This window comes from Galleria mellonella, unplaced genomic scaffold (assembly GCF_026898425.1).
Source record: "Galleria mellonella isolate WM207_F2 unplaced genomic scaffold, CSIRO_AGI_GalMel_v1 utg173, whole genome shotgun sequence".
NCBI classification, from domain to species: Eukaryota; Metazoa; Arthropoda; class Insecta; order Lepidoptera; family Pyralidae; genus Galleria; species Galleria mellonella.
Window position 1 is genome coordinate 5,935,759 of NW_026442016.1, and position 26,417 is coordinate 5,962,175.

General features: G+C 28.7%; 1 protein-coding gene across 1 annotated transcript in view; it reads left to right on the top strand.

Moving 5' to 3' along the window:
- The window catches only part of LOC113515614 (fasciclin-1), a 66,903-nt gene extending 42,086 nt beyond the window's left edge, over positions 1–24,817 (top strand). The window contains exons 2-13 of the mRNA XM_052893297.1: positions 9,380–9,518; positions 10,234–10,412; positions 11,406–11,545; positions 14,230–14,326; positions 14,653–14,830; positions 15,654–15,814; positions 17,406–17,563; positions 18,196–18,286; positions 20,100–20,320; positions 20,614–20,776; positions 21,320–21,467; positions 21,702–24,817. Of these exons, the coding sequence (XP_052749257.1) occupies positions 9,380–9,518; positions 10,234–10,412; positions 11,406–11,545; positions 14,230–14,326; positions 14,653–14,830; positions 15,654–15,814; positions 17,406–17,563; positions 18,196–18,286; positions 20,100–20,320; positions 20,614–20,776; positions 21,320–21,467; positions 21,702–21,907 (1,881 nt within the window). The 3' untranslated portion in view covers positions 21,908–24,817. The remainder of the gene's footprint in view (positions 1–9,379; positions 9,519–10,233; positions 10,413–11,405; positions 11,546–14,229; positions 14,327–14,652; positions 14,831–15,653; positions 15,815–17,405; positions 17,564–18,195; positions 18,287–20,099; positions 20,321–20,613; positions 20,777–21,319; positions 21,468–21,701) is intronic.
- The last annotated feature ends 1,600 nt before the right edge of the window (positions 24,818–26,417 follow it).

Here is a 26,417-nt window from a genome sequence, read left to right on the forward strand (position 1 = left end):
GTCGGTAAGTTATCCCTTTAATGTAGCGCGTAGGAATCCTGGAGAATTTCTTGCAACTTTTGCTGTCACTCATTCTGTCTCCAAATTTTGTGACACTGGATTTGTCAAATAACTGAAATTAGGAATTTAAATAACTGTAATTTATCAAATATATTTGTTATAATATTTTTAATTTGGCAAATACCAGAACAGAGGTTACATTTATAAACAATTTCAGAATTGTTTCAACAAATTTTTCTGAACTGCACCAACAATTCCAAACATTTTATGTGTACCGTTATATAAAAGAGAATTAGTCAAATTATAAAACTAGTAAGTTTGTTTTAAGCTTAAATATGCAATATGAACGAAAAAAATGTGTAAGAAAAATTAATTGAACATAATATATAAAACAAATATAAAAGCAAGTAACATAATAGATATGTTAATAAACATACATTATACCATTATGCTTACAGCCACGATTTATATTTAACGTTTTGTTTTAATTTGATTAACGGCAATGAATCAATCGTTTCAAATAAAAATGAAGCCTAAAATATTACTAGTGACTTAACAATATGTCACTGTCTATTTCCATGTTACAACTAGCATTTATTGCGTCTAATTTATTTTACAAACCACTACTTATTTTATTTCATTATGGTCTTACTACAAAAAATTAAACTTACGATCGACAAATATCCAATACATGTTTAGATAATTTACTATAAAAGTCTAACACCTTTTTATGTCTAAAAAAAAGAAAATCTCTGTTATTAACAATACAATCCGTTTGAAGTAATAAATTTCATTATAATAATCTATATATTTTGGCAAGTAAAATTACAAATAAATATTATTACATTGACTAAACACTATTCAATCACATCTTATTATAAAAGATTTAAGTTAAAAAAATATCTACCTAAACGTTAAATAAGCATGTTAAATGTAAGGACAAACGCGAAAATCTAATTTTATAAAAAAAAATACGTACACAAAGATTTATTAGGTATAGAGCAGTTATTTAATGTATTCGTATTATAATGTTCTATTATACAATTTAAAAAATTGGGTTTTCCCTACCAGTTATTTTTTTTCCGATGTTATTTATATTAACAATCCATAAAGATGAACTAATTAGATTGGTATTTTATGTACTTATGAAATTTATATTCTAGTTTACATTTATAATGATGTACATTAATTTTTTTTTATATTAAATTAAATTATGTAGAAATAATAAAACATTAATTGTAATAATAACTAGGTACCTATTTTCAATGGCAACATTGTAATTCATTCGCACCCTTTAAATTTAAAAATGTCATATATCTCCTGCTGTTTATACACAATGAGTTAAATCAGATTAACACTTATTCGCTTTTGCGTCGAGCGCTTTGTAAACGCGTTCTAATCAAGATTAGGGTGTCACAATGTAATTCTTTACATTTAAATCTCCCCCATCAACAAAGGAACACTAAATCCGAATCGAAATAAACAATTTCACACGAAGTTATTAGGGTGCTTTTCGATGTTATCGACAATCTCGCAAAACTACACATGAACAACGGGCGGGGCTTGTTTTATATTGTTAAAGATAAAACGTATTACATTTATATGTAAATATACTATTTGATTTATGTCAACTTGCAGAAATAAAACTTATAGATGGATATATTAGAAGAAATGTATAATTTACAAAAATAATTGTAAATAAGAATTTTATAATTTAATCTCATCTTGTGTCAAATATCGATCGACACTTAATTCTATTAATAAAACTTTGATAACGTTTGGTATTTTTGTCATTTTTATGTAATTATAATAAATAAATTTAATTTTAAAACGTAGTTAATAAAAAAGTTAATAAAAAGCTTCATCCTATTTATGTTAAATTATTATTACTTCAGATTTTTTCTAAGTTGTGTAAAAGAATAATAAAGGAGAATTGTAAAAAAGATTCTCCTGCTAAGTAGTATAAGGTTGTGCATACATACAAAGATATAATATATAATGTCGACTACTTTCCACTAGCCTCTGTAGATAAATAGCGAACAAAACTATTGGTTAACTTACGTATAGATATATTTTCGCTACCGCAAGCATGAGATAAAACGAAAAAATAAGTTTGTAAAGTTATGCAACAGACATTTATTTCATCAGGTATTTATTACTAGCGATCCGGCCCGGCTTCGTACGAGTAAATAAAATTTTTGAAGATTATATATAGCTTATATTACTGCTACAGATAAATACTAGCCGAGTAGATCCCAGCATAAACTAGGCCACCCCTTCCTTCCCGTGGGTATCGTTAGAGGCGACTAAGGGAATTTATGGTAGAGGGATCGGCAGCAGCATCCTTTTTAGAATATCACCAAAAGCCAAACTGCGGTTGCCAATCTGCCTACCAAGCGTGGCAATTACTGGCAAAACCCCTTTCTGGAGAAGGCTATCTTCAGCAGTGGACATTTACACTAGTACAGATAATATAAATCGATAATGTAGCTTTCTATAAGTGAAATAAATTTTGCAATCGATTAAGTAGTTTTTGTGTTTATTTATTACAAACAAACAAACAATCAAGTCTTTGGAGCTTTCTCTATCCTATATATGTAGTAGTTAGGCTACTTTTTACCCCAGTCACACGGACAAATTCATGGGCACTTATCGTACAAAAATCTATAAATATATGAAAAAGAACTAAAGCTATACTCTAAATGTGCAAATACATATTAATAAAGCTAGTATAACAGCAACGCATTTTTGTATTTTGATTTGAACGGTGGCATAATCAGCAATAAAAAAAGAAATACGGAGAAAAACACGTTAGTAGTCATAAATGACAATTTGCGAGCAATAAATGTCATTTCTTGTTTTCTCTATTTCTGTGGCCCTGTATGTACGAGTAATATTGGTATAAAACTTTCATTGATCTATTGTATTCGTAAATACCTATATTGGTATTAAATATTATAATATATAATTTTTTATATATGTTCTATTATTACCCTTTTACTTCCTATTATTTCCCAAAAATTTTTTGAGACATATCAATTGTGTATAGGTATCTACAAAGCATATACATATATATATATATATATATATATATATATATATATATATATATATATATATATATATATATATATATATATATATATATAATGTTGTAATATACGAGTACAGGTTCCCTATGGCAAATTACAATCTGTGGAGGAAGCCTGTGTTCAGCAATTAACAAATAAAAGCTGAAACGACGATATATTATATTTGAAAATAATCAATTAAGTCAAATTGGTTAACTAAATTTATTTCTGATAATACTTGTGATTCTTGATTTTACAGTTAGATACTGAATAGCAGATAGATAATAGGAATATTTCTCATAGCATTCTAGTTTAGGTACTGGAAATCGAATCTTACGGAAATCCCGAAGGAACAACGCTCTTTGCATTTTCCCTCTTTAACCTCCGATACGTATCTCACATTTTAATATTTGAAAAGATACTTTGTTAATATTTAAATACTAGTCTGTTTCTTATTTCTGTTTAAGCGACTGGGACCTCAATATTATATATATTTATTTATCTTAAGTTTTGTTTTTAAATATTTTTTATGAAATAAATGAGTAGGTACTCATTCAATCATTACTACATTTGCTGCTATGTTTTTGTTATTGGATTTGTGTTTAAAGATTTTTCTGACAACTAGTATTATAATTAATTTAACGTAGTGTTAAATGCCGAAAATAAATTCCAATATTATATTTGAAAAGGTATTCTAATATGTATATGTCTACTAACATAAAGCGAAGATTTAGTATCCAATAAAAAGAGTGAATTGAGTAAATATTAAACCTGCTCATTTCAGCAAAGATACAAAAGTACTGGCAGAGAAGTTGTTGCCTCCAGCGGTACCTTATTAGAGGCTATTGTTCCAAATGCACCATTTGCGGTTTTCCTTGTGTGGTCACATGCTGTGCAACCATTATTGCGCTCCCTAATTAGAAGGGAGCGCCATGTTTCAGGTTTGTAGAAGGTACTGCGAACTATCATTGCGTACAAATACATACAAATGACCTATTGTTTTTATTATGAAAATTTATATATGTGGTATAAAATAAATGGCCTTTGTTAATTATAAATAGAATATGAATTGTTTGAATATAACATTCATTATTCAGTGTTTGTGGAAGTTCTTGAAACTGATATGGAGCCTATTATATTCTGCTTACAAGTATGGATTCTATACCGAATAGACTTATACAATTAAAAGTATCGCGTAAACACACAGGCGATATGCATACTTAAAAAATATTCTAACTGAAAATTTCCTTCTTTTTGATGTCGGTTACATAATGATCACAAATAAAATTAGTACAATGTAATACATATTGCTCATAACATTACCTACACTTGTGTCAAGTTTACTATGAAGTTAAACCAGTGAATTATCATACACTTCGCCTCACCTATATAAGCTAATCGTATGAGTCAAAGACAGTATAATGTAACAAAATAGCGAAGGTTCAGTAGTTTTCAATAGAGAGTAAAGCTGCGTATACTATCATCTTATTGCTGTTCATTACTTTTCTTATTTTTATGTGAGTTATTTAAAATAATTACTTATTGTAACATTTTATCATTTTATATATAATTTTATATTTTTAAATTTGATTAATAGACCATATATTTTACTCTTACTTATTATATTAAATTACTGGATTCAGCCAATTTAGTAATATTTAATAATGATATATTTCATACATATCATTATTATAAAGATAGTTACTTTATCTCGATAATTAAAATTTCATTAGATCTCTTATTAGTTATGGAATCCAAATTTACTTAATATTGTTTAGCATAAAAGAAATATTTTCTAAGGTACTCACGAATTCATCACGTTTTGTTTATGATTCTATTTTAATACCATCAATTACCAACATTTTATTAATTATTATTATTATTTTATTAAGGCTAATAAATCCAGCATTGGCCTCAATATACATCACTAAAAGTTGCTATTTTAGCTGACAAACTCTTAAAGAGTTTTCTGTAACCACAAGTTTAATTAGTTATTATGCTTACGTAGGTTGGGAAGTAACATTACACAGGTTCATTAAAATGATCCGCAAATAGGCCAGTTGTTCACCCCACACGTTGCCAAATCTCGGCGCCGCTGCGACGTCGGCGGCGCCATGACGGCGCCACCTAAAAGTTATATGAATCTTACCCTTATATTCTGCCAGACAACTTAATCGTAGCCTATTTTCCGTTGCCAAATGTCAACGAATGTTTTTATCCGCTAAATAGGTATATGTTACGACTTATTTCATCCATTTAATGTTGCCGAAAGATTTGATCCTTGCTTGATCTTCTTATCTTGTTTACTATATAACTTTTTTCCTTCAGTATTAGAACTAATCTTGGGAGAGTAAATATAATCCGATTAAGATACCAAATAGCTCTTATTTAAGTTCACAGGTATATGTATATGAGAACGTATAAAATAGGGTGTTTCTAATTTAAAATTCCGAATACAACGTTGTACCTACGAAACCTTTGTTACAAAATTTCGACCCCTGACCTCAGAACTGAAATATTGACGACGTCTCTGCGGTCTCCTCAGAGACTAGCAATGCTGCTACAGATTTATATAGCTAAGATTTTTTACTAGACGAAATAATAAACACATAAATTTATGTCTGGGAGTTGAAATCAAATTGCTTTCGAATATCACAGCATTATGAAATATTGAATAGTTTATATTGTTTAGACTTTAGACGTATTAGAAACTGGTTTATAAATAGTAAAAGTCACTTTGAGTCGAATAGCTTTGAGTGATTTTTACTATTCATCAACCGACTTAAAAAAAGGAGGAGGTTCTTAATTCAGTTTTATTATTTTTATATATTTGTTGCATCAAAACTCCGTCATTTATGAAGCGATTGGCAATATATTTTTTTATTTGAAAAAAAAAATCTGATTTATTTCATGACAATTCAATTAAAATCAATTCATTTATTTATTTTTTAAACCAAAAAAACAGTTTTTGCTTCGATCGAGGTCAGTGTTATTATAAAGTGGTATAAATGTGAAACTTGACCATTGATAGAATATATAATATATTTACTGGTGGAATATATTAAGAGAAAAATTAATTAATTTAATTAACTGATATACATAATATGTATTTTAAAAAAGTATGTATATAGTTTTAAATTATCTAGGATAGATAGATATCTATTAACAATACCAAGTAATACTAATAACACAGTATTAACTACCTGTACAAATAAATAGTGTATATAATATAAGCTTCATAATACCAGAATAAACTGGATATCGAGGTAATTATTAACGAGAATTTTAACTGGATGCTTATGGCGCTGTATGAATTTTTGATTAGTCTCTAGGGTCGGTACAATGTTACGAGCATTGGCATCTGCCCACCCCAATAAACCTTCTATGAATATTATTTATCACACAATATATACAATAAAGATTTTACAATTCAATACGTTTTAATTGTTACAACTCATATGTAATATAGATTCTATTATTCGTAAATACACATAGGTTTCGCAATTACACATTAATAAAATTGTAAGAATCGTCATCATCTGCACTAAAAAACAAAAACAATTATGTTTATTACCACAAGAATATGTTAATACATACTTAAATAGGATTCATTATTATTTTAATTTGTTTTATTTTAAATATAACAGTACGTAACGGCTACTTAACACACATGGTTTCCAGGGGGAACCGCGAGGAGGTCGACCTGATAGAGTATATTGCTAGCAATGAGGTAATTTGGCCCCATTACTAGCAATCCCTTACCCCCCTTGCCCAATCTTAGTATTAAGGTTTTATATGAGATGAAGAAGGACATAAGCTACTTTTTATTCTGTTCACGTGGACGATGACGGTGTAAAAGCAACTAACACATAATTGCCTAAATAATAGATAAGACAAATACCTAAACTAACAAAGTTGACATAATTAATATAATCCTACTGATCTATTTGTACCTACCGTCATTTAGTGTCCATTTTATCATGATTCAACAGTATGCACAATTTGTTAAGATATGAATGTTACATGTTCATTTAAAATGTTTTTATGTACGAAATGCTTAGATTATATAGATAGAGCATCGAGTCTCAGAAACGGGTCAACTTCTTGTCAGCTAACACGTTTTTTTCTTTTATTAGTATCTTATATACTTACGCACATAATATATCTTAACGTGTCTCTATGTAATTATTAAATAAATAAAATGTATTTTACGCATTACAAAGATGTAAAAATTATAAAGCAAAATAAATATATAAGTTATAAAAGAAACACTCACAACTATTGATAACGCAAAATTGTATGAAAAAGTCGACCCACTTTTCTCGAAGCATTTGTATGGAGACACTCTATCATCTATATAATCAAGACGATATGTTAGAAAGCTTATGTATTTAAATTCATATGTTTAAATAATGTTACCTACACACATAATTATCCACTTAAAGAGTTGTCTTTATTTATTATTTGAAAAACAGTTCTTAATGAAGAAGTTAGTATAGAAATGTAAATGTTTTTACTAGTTTTTTTATTAGTATCCTAACCTTCTCATAATAAATGCAAATAACAAAATTAGCCTCAGGTGCGCAGTTTTTAGTAATCAGAACATGAAACTTCTTTCAAAGTGAAAATGTAATAAAAATTCCATGTAGAAATTGTATTTTTAAAATTCCAAGAACTTTTTTTCCTTATTGGAATACAAATGAAAGCAATCACTTACCCTAAACTATATTTTTCCTAGAACCTTAAACAGTAGTGTTTCTTCTTATAAGCTATCTCCCTGTAGTGACAAGTCGTAAAGTTTTATCGAATTTATTATTAGTCGATTCGATTAAATTTTTATTAATTGTTCACCACAAGAACTTACAGAATTTACTGTTTAAGTCATCGTTAATATTTATTCTGTTATTTAACATGTATTAAGCTATCATTATCTATAAGATAAAAATAACGAAAGCACCTTGGTTAAGAAGAAGAATAAAATTTGTCATTTCCTTTAAAGATAGATTTGCAAACAAAATTCGTGGTTCCTTATTTTTTGTAACTAGTTTATTGCGTGCCATATAAATACTTAAGTGTTATTAATTTATAATTGAATTTAAGTACCTCATGTCTTGTTGTCAGAATATAAAGTTCATTATGGTTCTGTACACAATATAAATACAGTCTTCCAATTTAGACAGTGTTCGCTCTTCATTTATAACTAAGCTTACATTAAGTTTGATAAAGCGATACCAATTATCTTCAAGAATTCAAACGGAAACCCTATTCTCTCTTTATTAATACTGAAATTTTCGAATACTTCCGTATAATTACAATTACAGTCAATGTTTATATAGAGCAATTTTCTTTGAAGAAAAATAAGCGGTAAGAAAAAGACGTAGATATGAAAATTTTATAGAAAATGGACTACATTATTATGCTAAAAAGTTTTAACTTTATGAGTCCTCTAAATTATTCTAGATGTTTCGTTATCGACAACTTACAACGTTAGTTAGATAAAGTTTAGTCAGTGATAAAGTAACGAAAGTTTGATTATAGACGTTTTGTAAATTTTAGAAGTTATGTACATTAAGTAAGTACTTAAGTAAAACTAGATATAGATATATTGTCAACAATATTGTACTACTGATTACGCTTTAATAACAATAATAGTGTAATAGTATAATTCAAAAGACACTGGTTTGCATTTAAACACGCCATTAAATGTATGTGAAATACTATCTGCAGTAATTAAAAACTATAAAATATATCATCGAAATATATAAAAGATTGATGATATTGTATTTTAAATTTTACATAGTATATCTAGAATTGGAACAAAGTCTTCCTCATTTTACGTTTATAGAAACGACTTAAAGGCCACTACATGCTATGTACTTATAAACAGTCGGCTCTCGAGGGAACCCATTGTTATACTACCACCATGCAATGAAACGTGATTTCTATTAACATTTCCTAGTTTTCATTGTACTTATATTCAATATTTATGAATAATTCCATTATACTATTGAGTTAAACAATTGTACTTATACCTGTACAATAATTGTTTAATGTTAGCATATCTGTTATCAATAATTGTGTAGAATAAAAGAATAGTAACAGAAAACAGATATGAATAACTATAAGTATTCATTGTCGTATTGTGATATTTTTAACCATAGTTGATTTGAAGCCATGATAATAAAAGAAAGAATATAGAAGATACAATGAAATAATAAAGTCTGTACCGGAAAACAATTACTAAACTTCCAAGAATCGTATTTGTAATTTTCTCAATATTGAGCACTTAATTTTCTGTTTGTCTACAGTTTCTCTCGTTGTTGGAGCGCAATGCAGTAGCCAATACAAGCTTGCAGTACCGGCAGCTTACGATGTTCGCACCTACCAACGAAGCGTTTCAAAGGTACAACGGAGAAATGGACGACTCGTTGGTACTCTACCATATTTGTAAGTATAGTCCACCTGACAGAAAGTGATAACTGTCATTTATCTTCATTTATAAACATAAATATTACTATAGACATCGCAGAATACATTTTAAGGCTATTGTGATGCTATTCTTGTCTAAAAAGGACACACAGAATAAATACACTTTGATTGTAACATCTATCTCTTACGTTACTCCGAAGAAATAAAGTAAAAATAAGGCGCTACTCCTTCATAATCTATAATATCGCAAGTTGCGATTTATGTTTTTAGGTTGCGATTCGCAACCTAAAAACTAAAACACAGGCATACACATACAATACTATTTGCTGGTACAACAGCTACCTGGGACAGATATACCCATCATCATTATATCAGCCGTTAATTGACAACTGCTGAACATAGGCCTCCACTATAAGGAGAATTTTGTCAGTAGTTGCCATCTTTGGCAGGTGAGTTGGCAACTGCAGTTAGGTTTTTGATGATGTTTTTAAGAGGGACGCTGCCGCCTATTTCTCTGCAATTAATTTCCCTTAGTCGCAATGAGTAAAATCGACACTCATGGTAAAGAGAAGGGTGGCCTATTGTATGCCAAGACTATACGGCAATGAATGAATATATAATGTGCCTATGGAGAAGCAAAATTTATATCTTTCTTTAATACATTTATATAATATCAATAAATTTGTGCAATAATATGAAATTATTCCACTTACATAAGTATATCTCATTGCAGCAAATTTAGCAACAACCCTTACAAATTTGGATTACGCCATATCATCAGAGTTCGACGGAAACCCACCATTGTGGGTGACAAGGCGAAAGGATCACATGCACGATGATATCTACATAAACAATGCAAAAGTCTACGTATCCAGGTCCTTTCAAAGTACGAATAGAAATGGCAAACGGCAGGTAAATAACACGTTAAATAATAACAAAAAGTTAAACTACCCATTAATGATAATGATGTGGTTAGACGTACTAAACAATACGTGTATGTCTAACCACATCCAAAACAATGAGCTGTAGGTATATTACAAAACTTTTAAACATCTAAAAATATTTTTAAATTTGATTAACTTGAATGTTCCATTTAGATTTTCTAAGTCCTATATAATTTTAAAGAAAATTATCATTTATACAAAAATCTTTATAGGTCACCTAAGAATATTTTAGCTCTAATTAACTAATTATATAAATTATACAAAATTCTAATGCAAACATGCAAAGAAAAAGTGACGATTATACATTTTCCTCAGTTGGTTATATAGTTTGATGATAATATTTACCACAATATAACCACGTAATTTTGTTACATTTATAATAATAATAATATTATGAAGACACGAGTAGATAAAGTATTGCTATACAATGGGTTTAATAAATGAAATATATCTGTCTTTATGATAAAAATTATTAAATGGGATACAATTATTACGATTCGCAATGTCGGAGTGACCACACAGTAGCCGCAAATGCGTCAGACACAGTCATTACGAATTTAATCTGGTTTTATTTGTCGGAGCGCGCAACCCTGCAGGTTTATTAAGGCGGACGACAGTCGAGGGAGCAAAAATTTTTAATGGGATCTATTTTGTCCTCTAACTTGACGTTCTTGGCCTCTGCACTTATACTATGTTGCAACGACCTTTTGTTAGAAAGCATCTTCTTACAGAGAATTATAACAAAATAATTCCCTAACCCTTATTATAATTACAACTATTATATACTAGTGACGTTAGATAAATACAGCTAGCAATTTGAAACGTTCAACTCTCTTTGTCATGTTGAACTGAAATAACACTCAATAATACAAAATAAGACAACCAGCAAATAAAATTGCTTTTATCACTTATATAATAGTATATAATGAATGAGTATATAAATAAATATGTATAATTTTAGGTACTTCACGTAATAGATCAAGTTTTACAACCGCTACAACCACACGGTCCTGGCTCTTCCTCCAGTTCAGTGTACAATCCTAACGCATATCAGTTTTTGGAACATTCTGATGAGTTCAACATTGGCCAGCACAGGCTCAGGTAAGTTTAGGTAGATAATAGTAAAATATTTTTTAATATCTTTTATAACTCAAAAAATTTGGATTAAAGAACAGTGTTAATAGATAGCAAATAGACACAAAGACTCGGTGATGCATTTAAAATTATAGCGAATTTAATTAAGCTTTACTCTCACTGTGTTAGAATCGACGAAAATAAATCAAATATTTCGTACGACAACAATAACAGTCCACTGGTTTTGTGAATATTCCACCTGTAATTAACCTTGAGAATAATTTAATGCAAATACGAGAAACTGCCCCGGAACTGTCGATTATGATTAATTTTGAAGAAACTTAATCTAAAAAAAATCTAACGGTGGTTGATGCAACAACCTACTAGTAAGGACGTTAACATTTATTTATATTCTCGCATTTGATAAAATAGATAAATAGATTCCGAAAAAGTACCAAAAACTGTTACTTTGTATTACGTACACGAATCGTTAGAAATTATTTAAACTGAGCAGCTTACTGAATAAATAAAAAATCCGTAATGAATAAAAAACGAATTGTGACTCACAATTCGTGACTTACTATGCCTATAATCTTCACAAATTAGGTAAAAGACTAAAAAGTATTAACAAAAGTAACCAAGTTAAATATTAGGAAAGTAGATGACTTTTTTGTATTATTATTATTATTATGTGTATTACGTTACTACGTTCGTTTATTATTTCTTATTTGCATATTATCTTTATTATAGTATTTATTCTTTTACTAATACTTTTCTAGGTAGGTATATTAAAAAATTTTAAAGCTCACCTAGTTGATAAAATAAACAAATAAATCACTAACTCTATCCCACAGATACAGGGATATACTCGTCATAACCTTATGAATAGAAATTATCCTCTATCCCATACCAGTACTATTAGTCTAGCATATTAGTAGGTTTATATGCCAAATATAATTAAATCTATATGTGGTTTTCAATATTTAATTGTACCCGAGATTTTAACCTCGTGACGTTTTTCTTTTATACATATATATCGATATATAATAGAACTTTATTGGACAAAATCTTTAAGAGTTATAACAGTGTCGGCTTTTTCAAATGACGTATGCCATTAACCTTTGGGTAAAGCTTAACAGCACGCAAGTGGCAGGTACTTATATCTTCTATTTAATCGTTTACTCTTCCGTGATTAATAATGCCAAATAATTATTTATAGTCACGAGGATAACAAAACTTTCTTCATATGAAAGAAATAGGACAATTAACAACTAACTAAAATAATAAAATTTCGCGAGCCATAAAAGCTTTTATAATTACCATAATCCTTTATTATGAGATACCAGATAATAAATATCTGAAGCCAATAAATAACTCAACCCTAAACAAATTTAGTGAAGATCGTTTTTTAAATTGGCCGGAACTAGAATTGAATCTGGGACCTCATTTATGCAAAGCAACGTGAAACCGTGTGAAAAATCAAATTAATAGCTAATTTGAAATTAGGTATGTACGTTATGTAATCTATAAATAGACGTTAATTAAGCAAGGCTGAAACGGGTGAAAACAGGTTCAGGGCGATCAATGGTGCATAGTTTCCTTTCAGTTATGATAATATTAATTAAATGAAAATAAATCGAGTTCTTCAAGTTTTTCAATATACTTTAAACTTAAGTGCTTAAAAAGTAAGCTCTAGAAACTACAAACCAAATGCATAAAATAATAAGTCAAATAACGGAATTATGCAACAATGCTTGCATTAATTACTTCCTCGCGTGTTTCAATTAAAACGGAATATCGTGGTGAACTAAGTTGCCCTTGCATTGAACTTTTTGCACTTAAATGAATAATGATCGTTAAAATTGTTAAAATACAGTTTTCATGTTGTTGCTACTATTGTAACCATTTATTGTTTACATATATATTTGTTGTTTGTTAACATTATAATACATACTTTAATAAACATTATTTAATACTTACAAATGCCCATAATTTTGGTTGACTATACTTGTTAATATCATTATGGGAACATAATATTGTTGGATGGAAAATTATTATTTGTGTTAATCTAAACTGTTTATATCGTAGATCACTTCCTGATTTATCTGTTTATTCGACATATTTGCGATAAATTAGTACTTATTAAGTACCAAAGTAGTTTAGAAGTACTCATTGAAATATAGAATCTCTGTAAAATTTTCTTTATACGTATTATGTTAATAAGAGATAAGCTACAAGAAATTTCTATCAAATTATTGCAACTTTATTAGTTAATACACAAAAAAATATTTATTAATTTTACGTAAGTTCATTGCAATTGTGTCGCCTGTACTTTATTTCATTAAGGGTTCATTGTATTAAAAATTCATTATAAACTAAATGTGAATTAAAAGGAAGTTATGAATATCTTAAATTTAATAAATTAGAGCCATACATCTATATAACTTTGCGTTTATTTATATAGTATGTTTATGTAAATAAATTACAGTTTTAAATTAAAACAATAAATTTAACCTAATAGTCAGTAAAGTGATTTTTTAAATGTCATCCTTAAGCATAAACGACAATTTTGAACGACAGAAACGCATTAAATCAAGAGCTATTTATATAACAAACCACTGAAAGTCCGCCAACAATAAATCAGTGAGATACTTTAAATTTATATCCATCCCAGTTAAATTGCGGTAGTATCTACATATTTCATTTTGCAGGTCCTTCCGGCAAAAAGTGAACCAACTACAAAAGAAAGAAGTGTTCAATGCTGACGGTCGAAATACATTCTTTATTCCTGTTGACGAAGGTTTTAAGGTAATATACATTTAAAATATTTTATATAACATTTTTTTATTTACGATAGTAATTAAATAAATACTTCTGATAATGACAATGAATTATAGTGTTTGCTGTCACTTGGCTTAATTAGTAAACAATTATAATGTGTCGTTTTATTGAAATTATTTAAATATAAAATATATCATATATAATTTTTGCACGATAACTGACTGTGAATTAATTAAAACAAAAACCTTTTTATTTTAATGATTAATCAAATCATATGAATTATAAAAAGACATGCCAATTTTATTTACTAAAAATACCCCACAAAAAAACTGAATAATGTCTTTTTATTTCAGCCTACAACAAGATCAGATCTAATAGATGAGAAAGTTGTGGATGGCCATGTCATTCCACACCATGTACTTTTTACACAAGCAACGCGCGACACACAAGAGTACGAGACATTAGCTTTCAGTGATAACGTTAAAGTTATTATTTCATTCAGCACAGCTATGAATGGAAAAGAGGAGATCAGTACGTATGGAATCAATCTTTTAATGAGGGGTATTATTTAAAATCTGTGATATATTATAGCGTTTTACATGGATATAGACATATATATAAACCGTAGAGTTTTGTATATCGCCACAGAGATTTGACATTTAAAAGACTTTTCAAAAAAAGAGAAATAGGTATGTCAGTTCCTCTGTATATTTGAGTACGTTATGCGATGACCTATTAAAATTTTCAATTTATAATTTTTTTTTTCGGATATAACCTACACCTTTCATTTGTTAAATTTAAAGTCACTATTTTTTAGAATAAAATTTTAAATAATGAAAGACCATTTCGTCTATCATTTGTGTGATCAGATTTGTTTTCATAAAAACATTTCTAAATTATTAGATTAAATTCATTAATGTAAATTTACAATAACAATTTTATATAAATATCGTAATCAACAATTGTATTTATATTTAATTTACTTGCAGTCAAACATATTTAACTACATATTAATGTAAGAGGGAGACTTTGTACAAAAATCGATTGCTTGGGTACCTCTGTCCCATTCGTGTTTCAACCGTGAAGCAACTCTGTTTGCATGGCTATGTTTCGGTTTGAAGGGTGGAATATGGCATGAATTTACTGGGTACAGAGGAATAACACCTGAGTTCTCAGAAATGGCAACGCATGGGGGGTATCATGGGCGAAATAGTATACTCTGTTATGTCCATGGTACTGCTCATGTCTATAGGCGATGGTTACCACTTTCCATAGGGTGGGCCGTCAGCTTGTTTGCCATTTTAAGTTGTATAAAAAAATTGCATAAAGTAAATTGAAACGTTTCCATTAACAGCGTACGTAAAATCCAACACGGTTGCTGGCGATACGAAACACAGTCGAGGAGTGGTATTGGCTGATATTGTAAAAGCTAACATACCAGTCAAGAACGGGGTAGTCCATCTCATTCAGAGACCTCTGATGGTAGTGGACACCACAGTTGTTGATTTTCTTAAGGTAAGTTACCTATAAGTACCTATAATATCAATTAAACCTTTGCAAATATTTAATATTATATATGGAAAATTATCAGTCTATTCGAAAAATTTAACATGAAGAAACTGACAAATTTATTCCTTCAAACTTGAAATCAATGTTTGAAATTTACATAATATTTATTAAACGATCTTTGCGATTCTAGTAATTAACAAGTCTCGTTAAATATCAAAACAATACTGACCTCAAAATATTATTATATCAAAATCTCGACTTTTGTTACCAAGAATCGCTTTATTGTTTTGTTCGTACCTATTGTTTCACTTGAAATAATATTCACAATCATTAATAACTTCACAAATCATTATATCTGATGAATGATAAACTTTTGAATACTACCATTGACTTTCCGCTCCATTTATGTGGAAACCAGGCAATGAAGGTAAAATAAAGTGACTTTATTTCCATTTTACTATCCATCTTTTTAAATGTCCTCTTATTTCATTGACGTATTTTTTTCGTTTCTAAGAAAATGTTTTATGAATAATGAAAGCACGTTTTAACCTTTATCTGTTGTGCAATCGGTCGTTTATTTAAATGTAATTGTATTGACTTGGTAAGTCCTTCTATTTGAGATAGATGTGTGGGAGCCCTGTTTTGTGTTGAGATCGACGTAGTCGAATATTAATTAGTTTTGTGATAGTTATCACAGTATCTATTAACGTAACATGAAATGTCAAATAAAGATAATAATAACAGTTACATATATTTTATTGTACTTATATTGTATTGTACGCATTTATTGGGTATTATAGGTATATTTAATTGTAGTTAGACGTTATGAATGCAGTAGGTAACTAATCATGCATATCTAAATAATTTAGCTTAATTACTTAGCTAAATAAGTAACCTTTGTACCAACATATTTTCTGTTAAAATTACATATCCATATTATGATATATTTGTTACACTTTTCATATGTTTGTGCTGTTCCCCTGATGGATCCTGCATGAATTGACAACTTTAGGGGATTGTAAGTATTGACACGTTCTGCATGCTTCCACAAATAATTTTCTTGCCTTCATTACTCTTTTAACTCTTTTATCTTTATGGAGTTGCATTAAATATTTTCTCTTGTTAGTAGTGACTGATATTCTTTTACCTACACCTATAGCATTTAGATAAAACATTGATGCAAGGTAAAGTATTTTAAATATTTTTTTTTACTTTGTTTACTAAAATATATAAAATATACTTATTATAGAAATGTCGATGATCTTGTTTTCACCAAGTTTCTACATACTATATAAATTACAAAAATCTTACTTGTACCATACCATACCATATAGATATAATTAGATTTATAACCATTTAGTACTGAAGAAACTACACTCAATTTAGTATTTTCTAAAATGAAACTAAAACTACTAATATAAGAAATTATAAATTGCTCTAAATACCACAATATATGTGAAATTTCGTTTGTCTACGTCATATTTAAAATTTAATACTACTAGTAGGTATTTGCGTAATCTAACAGTAGCGTTATATATTACAAAGAGCCAACACTTTCAATTGTATTATAAATATAATATATAATACTTTTTCACAGGAAAAAGAAGATGGCCCACTGTGCAAGTTTTATGAAGTGATTTTAGACTTGGGTGCCAATAATCAGTTCTTCAAAGAACTGACAATTGCTAAGGACATTACACTATTCGCACCTTCTAACGAAGCATGGAATGAATATAGTGTGCAAAATATTATCAGGTCTGTTTTTATACATCGAATATGAGGGAGCTTGAATCTAGGTTGTAATTTTTAGTTTGTTTGTGACGTAGCCTGGATAGGTTCTTTAATTATTTCTGTCGTGAAGTAATAAATTGAGTTCGTGTGTTTCAATATGAAGGCATATATAGTCAGTAAAATCTTTAGAAGCGATTATCATCATCATATCAGCCTCTAACTTTTCACTGCTGAACATAAACCGCCCCCTTGGCGGGTTTTGCTGGTAGTTGCCACGCTTGGCAGGCGAGTTAGCAACTGCAGTTGAGATTTTTGAAAATGTTTTAAGAGGGACATTGCTGCCCATCCCTCACTCTCCCTTAGTCGCCTCTTACGACACCCACGAGAAAGAAAGGGGTTGCCTATTCTGTGCCAGCAACACACAGCCACGGGTATTTACGGGTATATTAAAAAATATATAAGATATATATTTATGGCCGTGTCCTGTTTGAAAAAAAAAATTATCATTTATATCTACTTTATTCGTTATTACTAAGAAAAATAATACTATTGTTTATTCAAATTTTTCATTATTTTATAATAATCTATTGGTACAAACTGAGAATTCAATATAGACCGATTCCTGACATAATTATAAATTACTTTTTCTATTTTAGGAATCATCAAAAGCTTATGGACATTCTAAATCTTCATCTTGTTCGTGATAGATTACCCATGGATGCGATTATTCATAACAATATGAATCAGGTAATAAATCACAATATTGATATTACTAATTTATAGTCTATTCATATTTTAAATGGCAATTATATTGCATTATACCTGTGAGTACTATATTTATAAAAATGTATAATGATTTTGACAAAATTATATCATATCAAAATTATAAGTCCGTAGTATTCTGTAGATTTCGTAAATTTAAATTAATGGTAAAGTAATTAATTTAAACCATAAATTGCAGCAAATACTGGTCAAACAAATGTATATTTAATTAAAATTAATTTCATGTATTTAATTTATTCTTCGGTAACGCTGCGTATTGGAATCAGCTCCCCGGAACTGTACGTTGATTAAATATTAAATCGAAACCAATCCCATCGTTTTATTGTCTGATTTTTATTTCTTTTCAATAAGTTTTTCATACCATATCAGATGTCTCATAAATGTTTACCATTAGGTATTTGCATGACACGAAATAGTCCATTGTTTTATTAATTTTACATTATGTAGGTGTTTACGAGAGATTTATTTTCATCCATAGTCAAGGTCCTTAGTTGTATATTTATTGTGCGATAGCATCGATCATTAATAACTAAATTTGGTCGCTTCACAAATGTAACAAAAAATTATAATTTTTTGTCTTAAAGCTAAATAGAGTAAGACAAACATACAAATAACATTTACATTTGTAACGCTAAATATAGAATAAATAAAAAAAAAAAACATCTGACTGAAAATCTCGTTATTACTGATCGAAATGCGATACGAGTAGCATGTATGTGATTAGTGAACTGAATGTATCGAAGTTAAAAGATGTAGGTAGGTATATATACTGACAACCTAGAATTTGAAGTATTATTATCATTTATTTTATCTAACCCAATTACTTTACCTAACCAGATAAAAAAAAATCTAGGAAGGAGTATTAGGAAGAATTCTCAATTGATATTTACTTACGCGCATTATCGTGTAAGCAGAGCACAGGCTCTGAAAACTTTTCAAAAACTCTTCAATATCCCACAGCACTTAGACGCAAGTTTAAGAAAGACGACTTTTTAAGAGGGTATCTATAATACTGAGCTGCTGAGTTAGTTTTAACAATATTAATATTGTATATATTTTAGAATGGCAAACAAGCTGACGGCCCACCTGATGGAAAGTAGTAACCGTCGCCTATAGACATGAGCAGTACCATGGACATAATAGAGTATACTGTTTCGCCCATGATACCCCCCATGCGTTGCCATTCCTGAGGACTCAGGTGTTATGTTTAATTCACGCCTAAGTTATATTTTAACACCTAGAATTTCAAAGGCTCCACGATATTTATGTCTAATTTTAATCATTTCGAGACAACTATATCATGTTTCGAAATCATTTTGAATATTTTTGATAGTAGTAACAAATAAAATATGGAGTTATAAACTATTCCTGAATTAATTATCATAATATATGTATTATATAAATGAAAATTAAAAACTTTTTTTTAGTTTATCCAAATAAACTGCATTACAAAAATGCACATCAGACATAATGTACAAGTATTTTCTACTTTTACCAAACTCGCAACAAAGCCATCAGAAGTATTAGTTTAGTAATTTTATGTTATATTGTCATTTAAAAATAAGTTTTTTCATATACGGTCCAGGCCTGTAGCTGAATCTTGTAATTAAGTATTTTGTGACTGAATGTCGTTACAGGAGTATTTCGGTGCTGTTTTAATAAGGATGTTGTTTTGGACGCTGCCAAAATTTACATTTTGTGTTACTAATCGAAGTGCTGTAGTTTGTTTGTTTCAGTGAACTGGATATATCGTTTTATTTTTAAATGTATTTTCTAGATCTACCAAGCTCCCACCGCGGCACCTCGAAAGTATCTCTACTTTAATGTTTTGATCCACGGACATAACCAGACATTGACCGTGGAAGGTGGTGGAGTAAACGCTACAGTGACGCAGCCAAATATTGCTGCTACAAATGGTTTTGTACATATTATAGATAGAGTATTGGGAGTTCCTTATACGACTGTATTCGAAAAATTGAAGACTGATCCGATGCTCAAGTGAGTCGACAAACAAAAATAATTTAATAAATTTGTCGAAATAAATGGTAAACAGTAGATGTGACTCGTTCATCATTTTGAAAACATTTTATACAAAAAAAAAATTGTTTTTAATTATTTTGAACTTGTTTCATAAAGATAATATCCAAATATTACGTGCCTTTCTTAGAATAACATTTGTTTATTTCTTAACTAATAAATAAATATAACACTTCTTTGACTGCAAAGAAGAAATTGTATTCTATTTTTGTTACTTTTTTAATTAAATAATATGTATTATATTATTTTTGTAGCATAACGTACAATCTCGGAAAACGCCAGATGTTTAATCATCAATTAAATGAAATGGAACATCGTTACACGTACTTTGTTCCTCGGGATCATGCCTGGCTCAAATTCCAAATCCGACATCCGTCTGCATTCAAAGCACTGTTTAAAGAAGACTTTGGTTATTTCGTAAGTAATTACGTAAATTTCTAATTATATGTACTAGTACGAAAGGATAATCTAATTCTAATTTAAAGAGACATATCGTCGATGTAACGATTAAAATAAGAAAACGATTTTAGATACTTAGAAAAAAAGTAACAAAATCCAGTATTGAACTCAATTTAGTATCAAGTAAAGAACACAAAAATTTATGTAATTTGGAAACTATCTTATCGAATTGACTTTCACAACATGGGCTTCGGATTTTCAATATTTATTATACGGGCTTTATACTTACAATCTCATTAGATAATATGGGATTATTTTATAGAGAATTGACCGAATTCGTGTCTTAATTATTTATGGAGTTGAATAAAATTTTAAAAACAATTTTTCTAAAATCGAATACTTGAAATAAATTTTTCTATATCATGAATAAAGTAAAAATCAGTTTGGTGTAGCGTATTGGTTCACTAAATGAATAAGTTAAATAGTATATCATTCTAATTCCACCAATTTTGATTATTCACTAATACGTGTAATATAATTAACCCATGGTATAATTTTCAGACAAAACAAATCCTAGAACGGCACGTTATTCGTGCAGGCCGAGCATACACTGTATCTGATCTGAAATTGCTTGCAAATGAAACGCATCCGTTCGTTTTGCCGACTTCGCGCGATCCACTCCGGCTGCGTGTTAAGGAATCTGATAAGAGTAAGCTTTTAACACACCATTTACTTCACTATCATAGACTAATTCGAAATTAACTGAATATTTAGTTAATATTCAGTAAACTATATAGCAAATACCCATAACTTTATTTATACTTCAATCATGCTAATGTAATAAGTCAATTATGATACCGTTTATCTATTATATATAACATTTCTGGACCCAAGGTAATTTTTTTTATTAATATATATTTTTTTTTTATTTTTAATTATTCAGACTATTACGTAGAATGGAACGGCCACTGGATACATGTGTTCCGCCCCGACGTGGAGTGTACAAATGGCATCATTCACGTCATCGATGAGCCTTTCGTGCTTGAAAGTGACGTCCGCGCCACTGGAGCCGCGGACACGCTCCGTCTCGCTTACACCGTTTTCTTATTAATCTTGTCCTTTGGATTCGCGAGAATTATACAGGATTAATCATCTTTCTACTTGATTTTTTTTATCATTTAGCGAAATTATTAAACTGTAATATTTACAGTTTACAAAATTAATTTGTGTTTGTATTATTCATTGTAATTGTATTATCTTTGCAATATTGATCACTTTGAGATTAGAGAAAAACTTGTTAGTTATTTTATAAGTAATAATGATGGCAATACGATTTTAATAGTTACCATTATTGTCGGCGATATAGGTAGCTACGTTTATTCCGTCTTTGACGTCTGCCCTCCTAGATATGTGGCAAACAAATCTATCAATAAATATGTTATTGGTTATTCAAACATGAGACAGAACGAGATAGCAAGAACCGATGTCTTGTTCTTTCTCATATGTTCGCTAGCGGAAACAAATCTATCCATAGATCCATTTGTCATTTGTCTAAAAGGGCTGTGTTGTATGCGAGTTTTATTATTATGTATTAATTCATAATTATAGAATAACAAACTGCCATCAACGCAAGAACATACAAAAGTTTTTTTAATAATTAATTTAAGTGTGATTTTTATTTATTAACACTTTGACGGTCACTCAACATATCTAACGAATCTTTTATCGTGACGTGTTTAGTATCCGTGAAAGTATTAAAATTAAATAGATATTTATACATTTGCTTATTTATATATTTTGTCGATGGATTTGATCTTATTGACTGAAATAGGAAAGTACCATATAAAATAATATATCAAAATATGACATTACTTATATGTTATGGTAACAGTTAAATAATTAATAAACATCAGACACACTGCCAATTTTAAAATAGGTACTGACAAGAAAACAATCTCTTTCATTTTACAGTTTTTCATTATCATCATTTTTACATGAGACATTATTACAAAATATATTTTACAGTTAAACTAAAATTGTACATAGAGACAATTCTTAGTATTTGTATAATTCTATAGACAACTATAACAATCAAAGTATTAGTTTTTAAACTGATCAAACCGCTCCAAAATAGAAAAAGGTATCAATTTATTACATTTAAATTACATATTTTGTGTGTATATTATGCGACATCTTCGACAATTTAATACATTTTGATAATTTTTCTCTTTTGTATCGAAGTATTATAAAGCAAAAAAAAAAAACATACTCTGCACACACTCACAATTCTTATAATGTCAAGTGGTAAAAATGACTATTAATGAAGTGAGCGACGATGCTATTAGAGCAGTAGATTTCTTAAATAACTTGATTTCTTTTTATGAAAAATATTTCCGAATCATTTAACCACGTAAAAATGATTACAATACCTAGGATTAAATCGACAGATTTGCATGATGACAAATTATAAATTCTCCGTTTGGTATGAAGAGCACCATTGACGTCAAAACATATAACCAAAACCATAGTAGTCTAAACATATTTAAACAATAAAATAAAATATTTAAGAAAGTTAATATTATCTTTACACTTATTTACATTTATATATTGTATTTCTACTTATACACGCAGTATATATAGAATATTTGAAAAAAAAAGACAATTTATCAGTAAAATTATATAAATTAAACATTTTTATCTGTCCAAGTTACATTAGAAAATATTAAATTTCACATTCTCTCATATCTAGTACCTTTTAAATATTTTAAATTTGGTCCGTTGTGCCTTTTTTGGAAATTGAAGTATTGACATTTATTTAATTAAAGTTATCTAAATAATGTCATAGACTACATTAAATTACATTCCATGTTATCTTCTTAAATGTATATTTAATATTAAATATTTATTGAATGTTACCTACACCTTCTAACATTATTTTCTATTCATTAAATAATCTAGTATATACAAAAAATTATTGCGCAATATTAACTTCGATGGACTGCGCTAAATTGTTTTAATAAATGTACCAATTTATCGAGTACTATTTGATAATAAATTTTATAGCCAATGAAACCCAGACATCAAAAGGAATAATAAAAAAATGCTAATTTATCGTCTCATAAAATTTTATCATTATAACTAATTATTATTATAAACGAAAGTACTTCCTAATATCCACAGTGTATTAATTATCTAAGATGTCCAATAAGATATCAATGATGTCTATTAATAAAACAAAAAATTTCGAATTGTGAAGAATTTAGTGAGTTAATAATGTAAATAGATATAAATGTGCTTACGATTATAATGAGGCTACATTGTGATTGTCTCTTTTGATCACTAAGCAGATGTAAATAATTCGTATAAGTTGTGATAGTTCGTTGTAATGATTGTATAATTTTGTAGCTATTACTTCGGTGCGACTGAATTTGTATCACATTAACGAATGTTATGGTATGGAAGTCACAAATTTATATAAAAAAAAACATACGAGATGCTGCTTTCAGCTCAAATACATCAGCGGTTTTATATAAAATATACAACTTTCTTATGTACTTACAAAAAATCTCTGTCTTATATTTATTAAGAAGCAAAAGCAGCATTTCACTTTTTCTATAAAATTATATAATTCTTAATAAATATACATACATAATCTGTCGCTTATAGATTTATACATATACCTAACATATATCCCGAATTTTAAGCCAAAGCTAAATGCTATCTCAGCTGGTATCATATTATTATTGTAAGGTTTTAACTATAACAATAGTGTTTGAGATTCAATTGTAGTCAGTAATTTAAGAATTAGCATTTTCATTATAATACATATATAATAATGAAATTTCTAAAATGTTAGTGCTATAACGGGACAAAATGACCCAAGACAATATAATTTTGACCAAATATTCAACCAAATATTTGGTTAAGTTTTGACATTGGTATCACGTTTATTAGAGGTGTTCGCTGTATCTCAAAATATGTCAAATTAGTTAAAACGACGAGCGATATAAGTGTTTCATGAAAAAGAATTTATGTATAAAATATAGATATTTAAATTCTCTAATTTGTTTCATTTTTGCAAACACGTACCTAACTGTAATTACTACCCTATATTTATACTTATATATTCATACCTACCTATGTTATATATTCCCTTCCGTTCTTATTATTCTATATATATATATATATATATATTATGGCTTTAATAGTAATATATATATATATATATATATATATATATATATATATATATATATATATATATATATATATATATATATATATATATATATATATATATATATATATATAAACGAGGCCATCAAGTAGTACACTTCCACAAATCTTTATTTTCTCATCATTTCATTGTCCATCGATTAAAACTCATTACTCAAATATTATTCTTTATACAATATATTGCTTATACTTATGTATATAATCAAATATTAATTTAAGAGTTTGTGTTTCTGTCGTGACGCAGTTATATTTGCATGGCTGTGTCTCAGTTAGAACTACAGAGTACATTGACATAACACCTTGGTCCGCAGGAACGGCAACGCATGAGGGGTATCATGGACAACACAGCATATTCTTTTATGTCCATGGTACTTTTCATGTCTATAGGCAACGGTTAGCACTTTCCTTTAGCTTGTTTGCCAAAGTTTTCTTGTTTACTAAAGTTACATAAAAAATATCAAAAATATTATGTATTGGTTTATTCTCGTAGTATTTCCGTATTAATTTTGTCCGCAGTTAATTTCATTTGTAAGTTAAAATCTTATATATCAAAACTTAAGTACTTGTGTTTAATCTCCATAGATGATTATCACAATAGATTTCACTTCTGCACCATAAGCTCGATTGCTATTACGTGATGAAATATAAATAAAATCACTACAGCAATGACAATTAATCAAACTAGTGTCATAACCGGCACTGAGGGTGCCAATATTTCGTGACGTCAATGACTTGGCGTGGGTAAGATATTCGTATGTATTCACAAATTTTTATACAAAGTAAGCGTTTACAATAAATCTCCTGGATTTTAAACTAAAATATATTATTGTCATATCTCTAATACACATATCTGTTCCAATCTCGATTATCATAATGTGATTGAAAAAATAATTACTTTAGTAAATACAGGATTGACTTATTAACCTATAGACCTATAGAGATCTGGTGGTCTACCATGAAATGAAATTCCGAATTTTCGGGCTCAATTTCGTGTTTTTGTTCGTACTGAAATCGAGCCAGTAAATGGAGCTTAAAATTTCATAATATTATTATAAAATTCATAATAACGCCTATCCTAATACTCCAGAGGAACGATGTTTTAACATTTTTAATAATTTTAAACGGCATGTATTATGTAATTTTAACATCAAATTTCTGTTTCGTTCGTCCCCGAAATTTCGGAAATCATTTCATGGTAGACCTACTGAGACGATAACTCAGACTTTTATTACATAGGTAGTTTTTGCAAAAATAAATAAATAGGATAATTAGTCTTGTTACTATTGAGTACAAACACAGCATTTGCAGTGCGTGTTTATATGTTATATGACTAATGCTAAAAATATAGGAGTTAAATCATTCTTATATTTCAGGCAGTTCATATTTATCCATACAAGGAAAGTTGGGCACTCTGTTTCCAGAA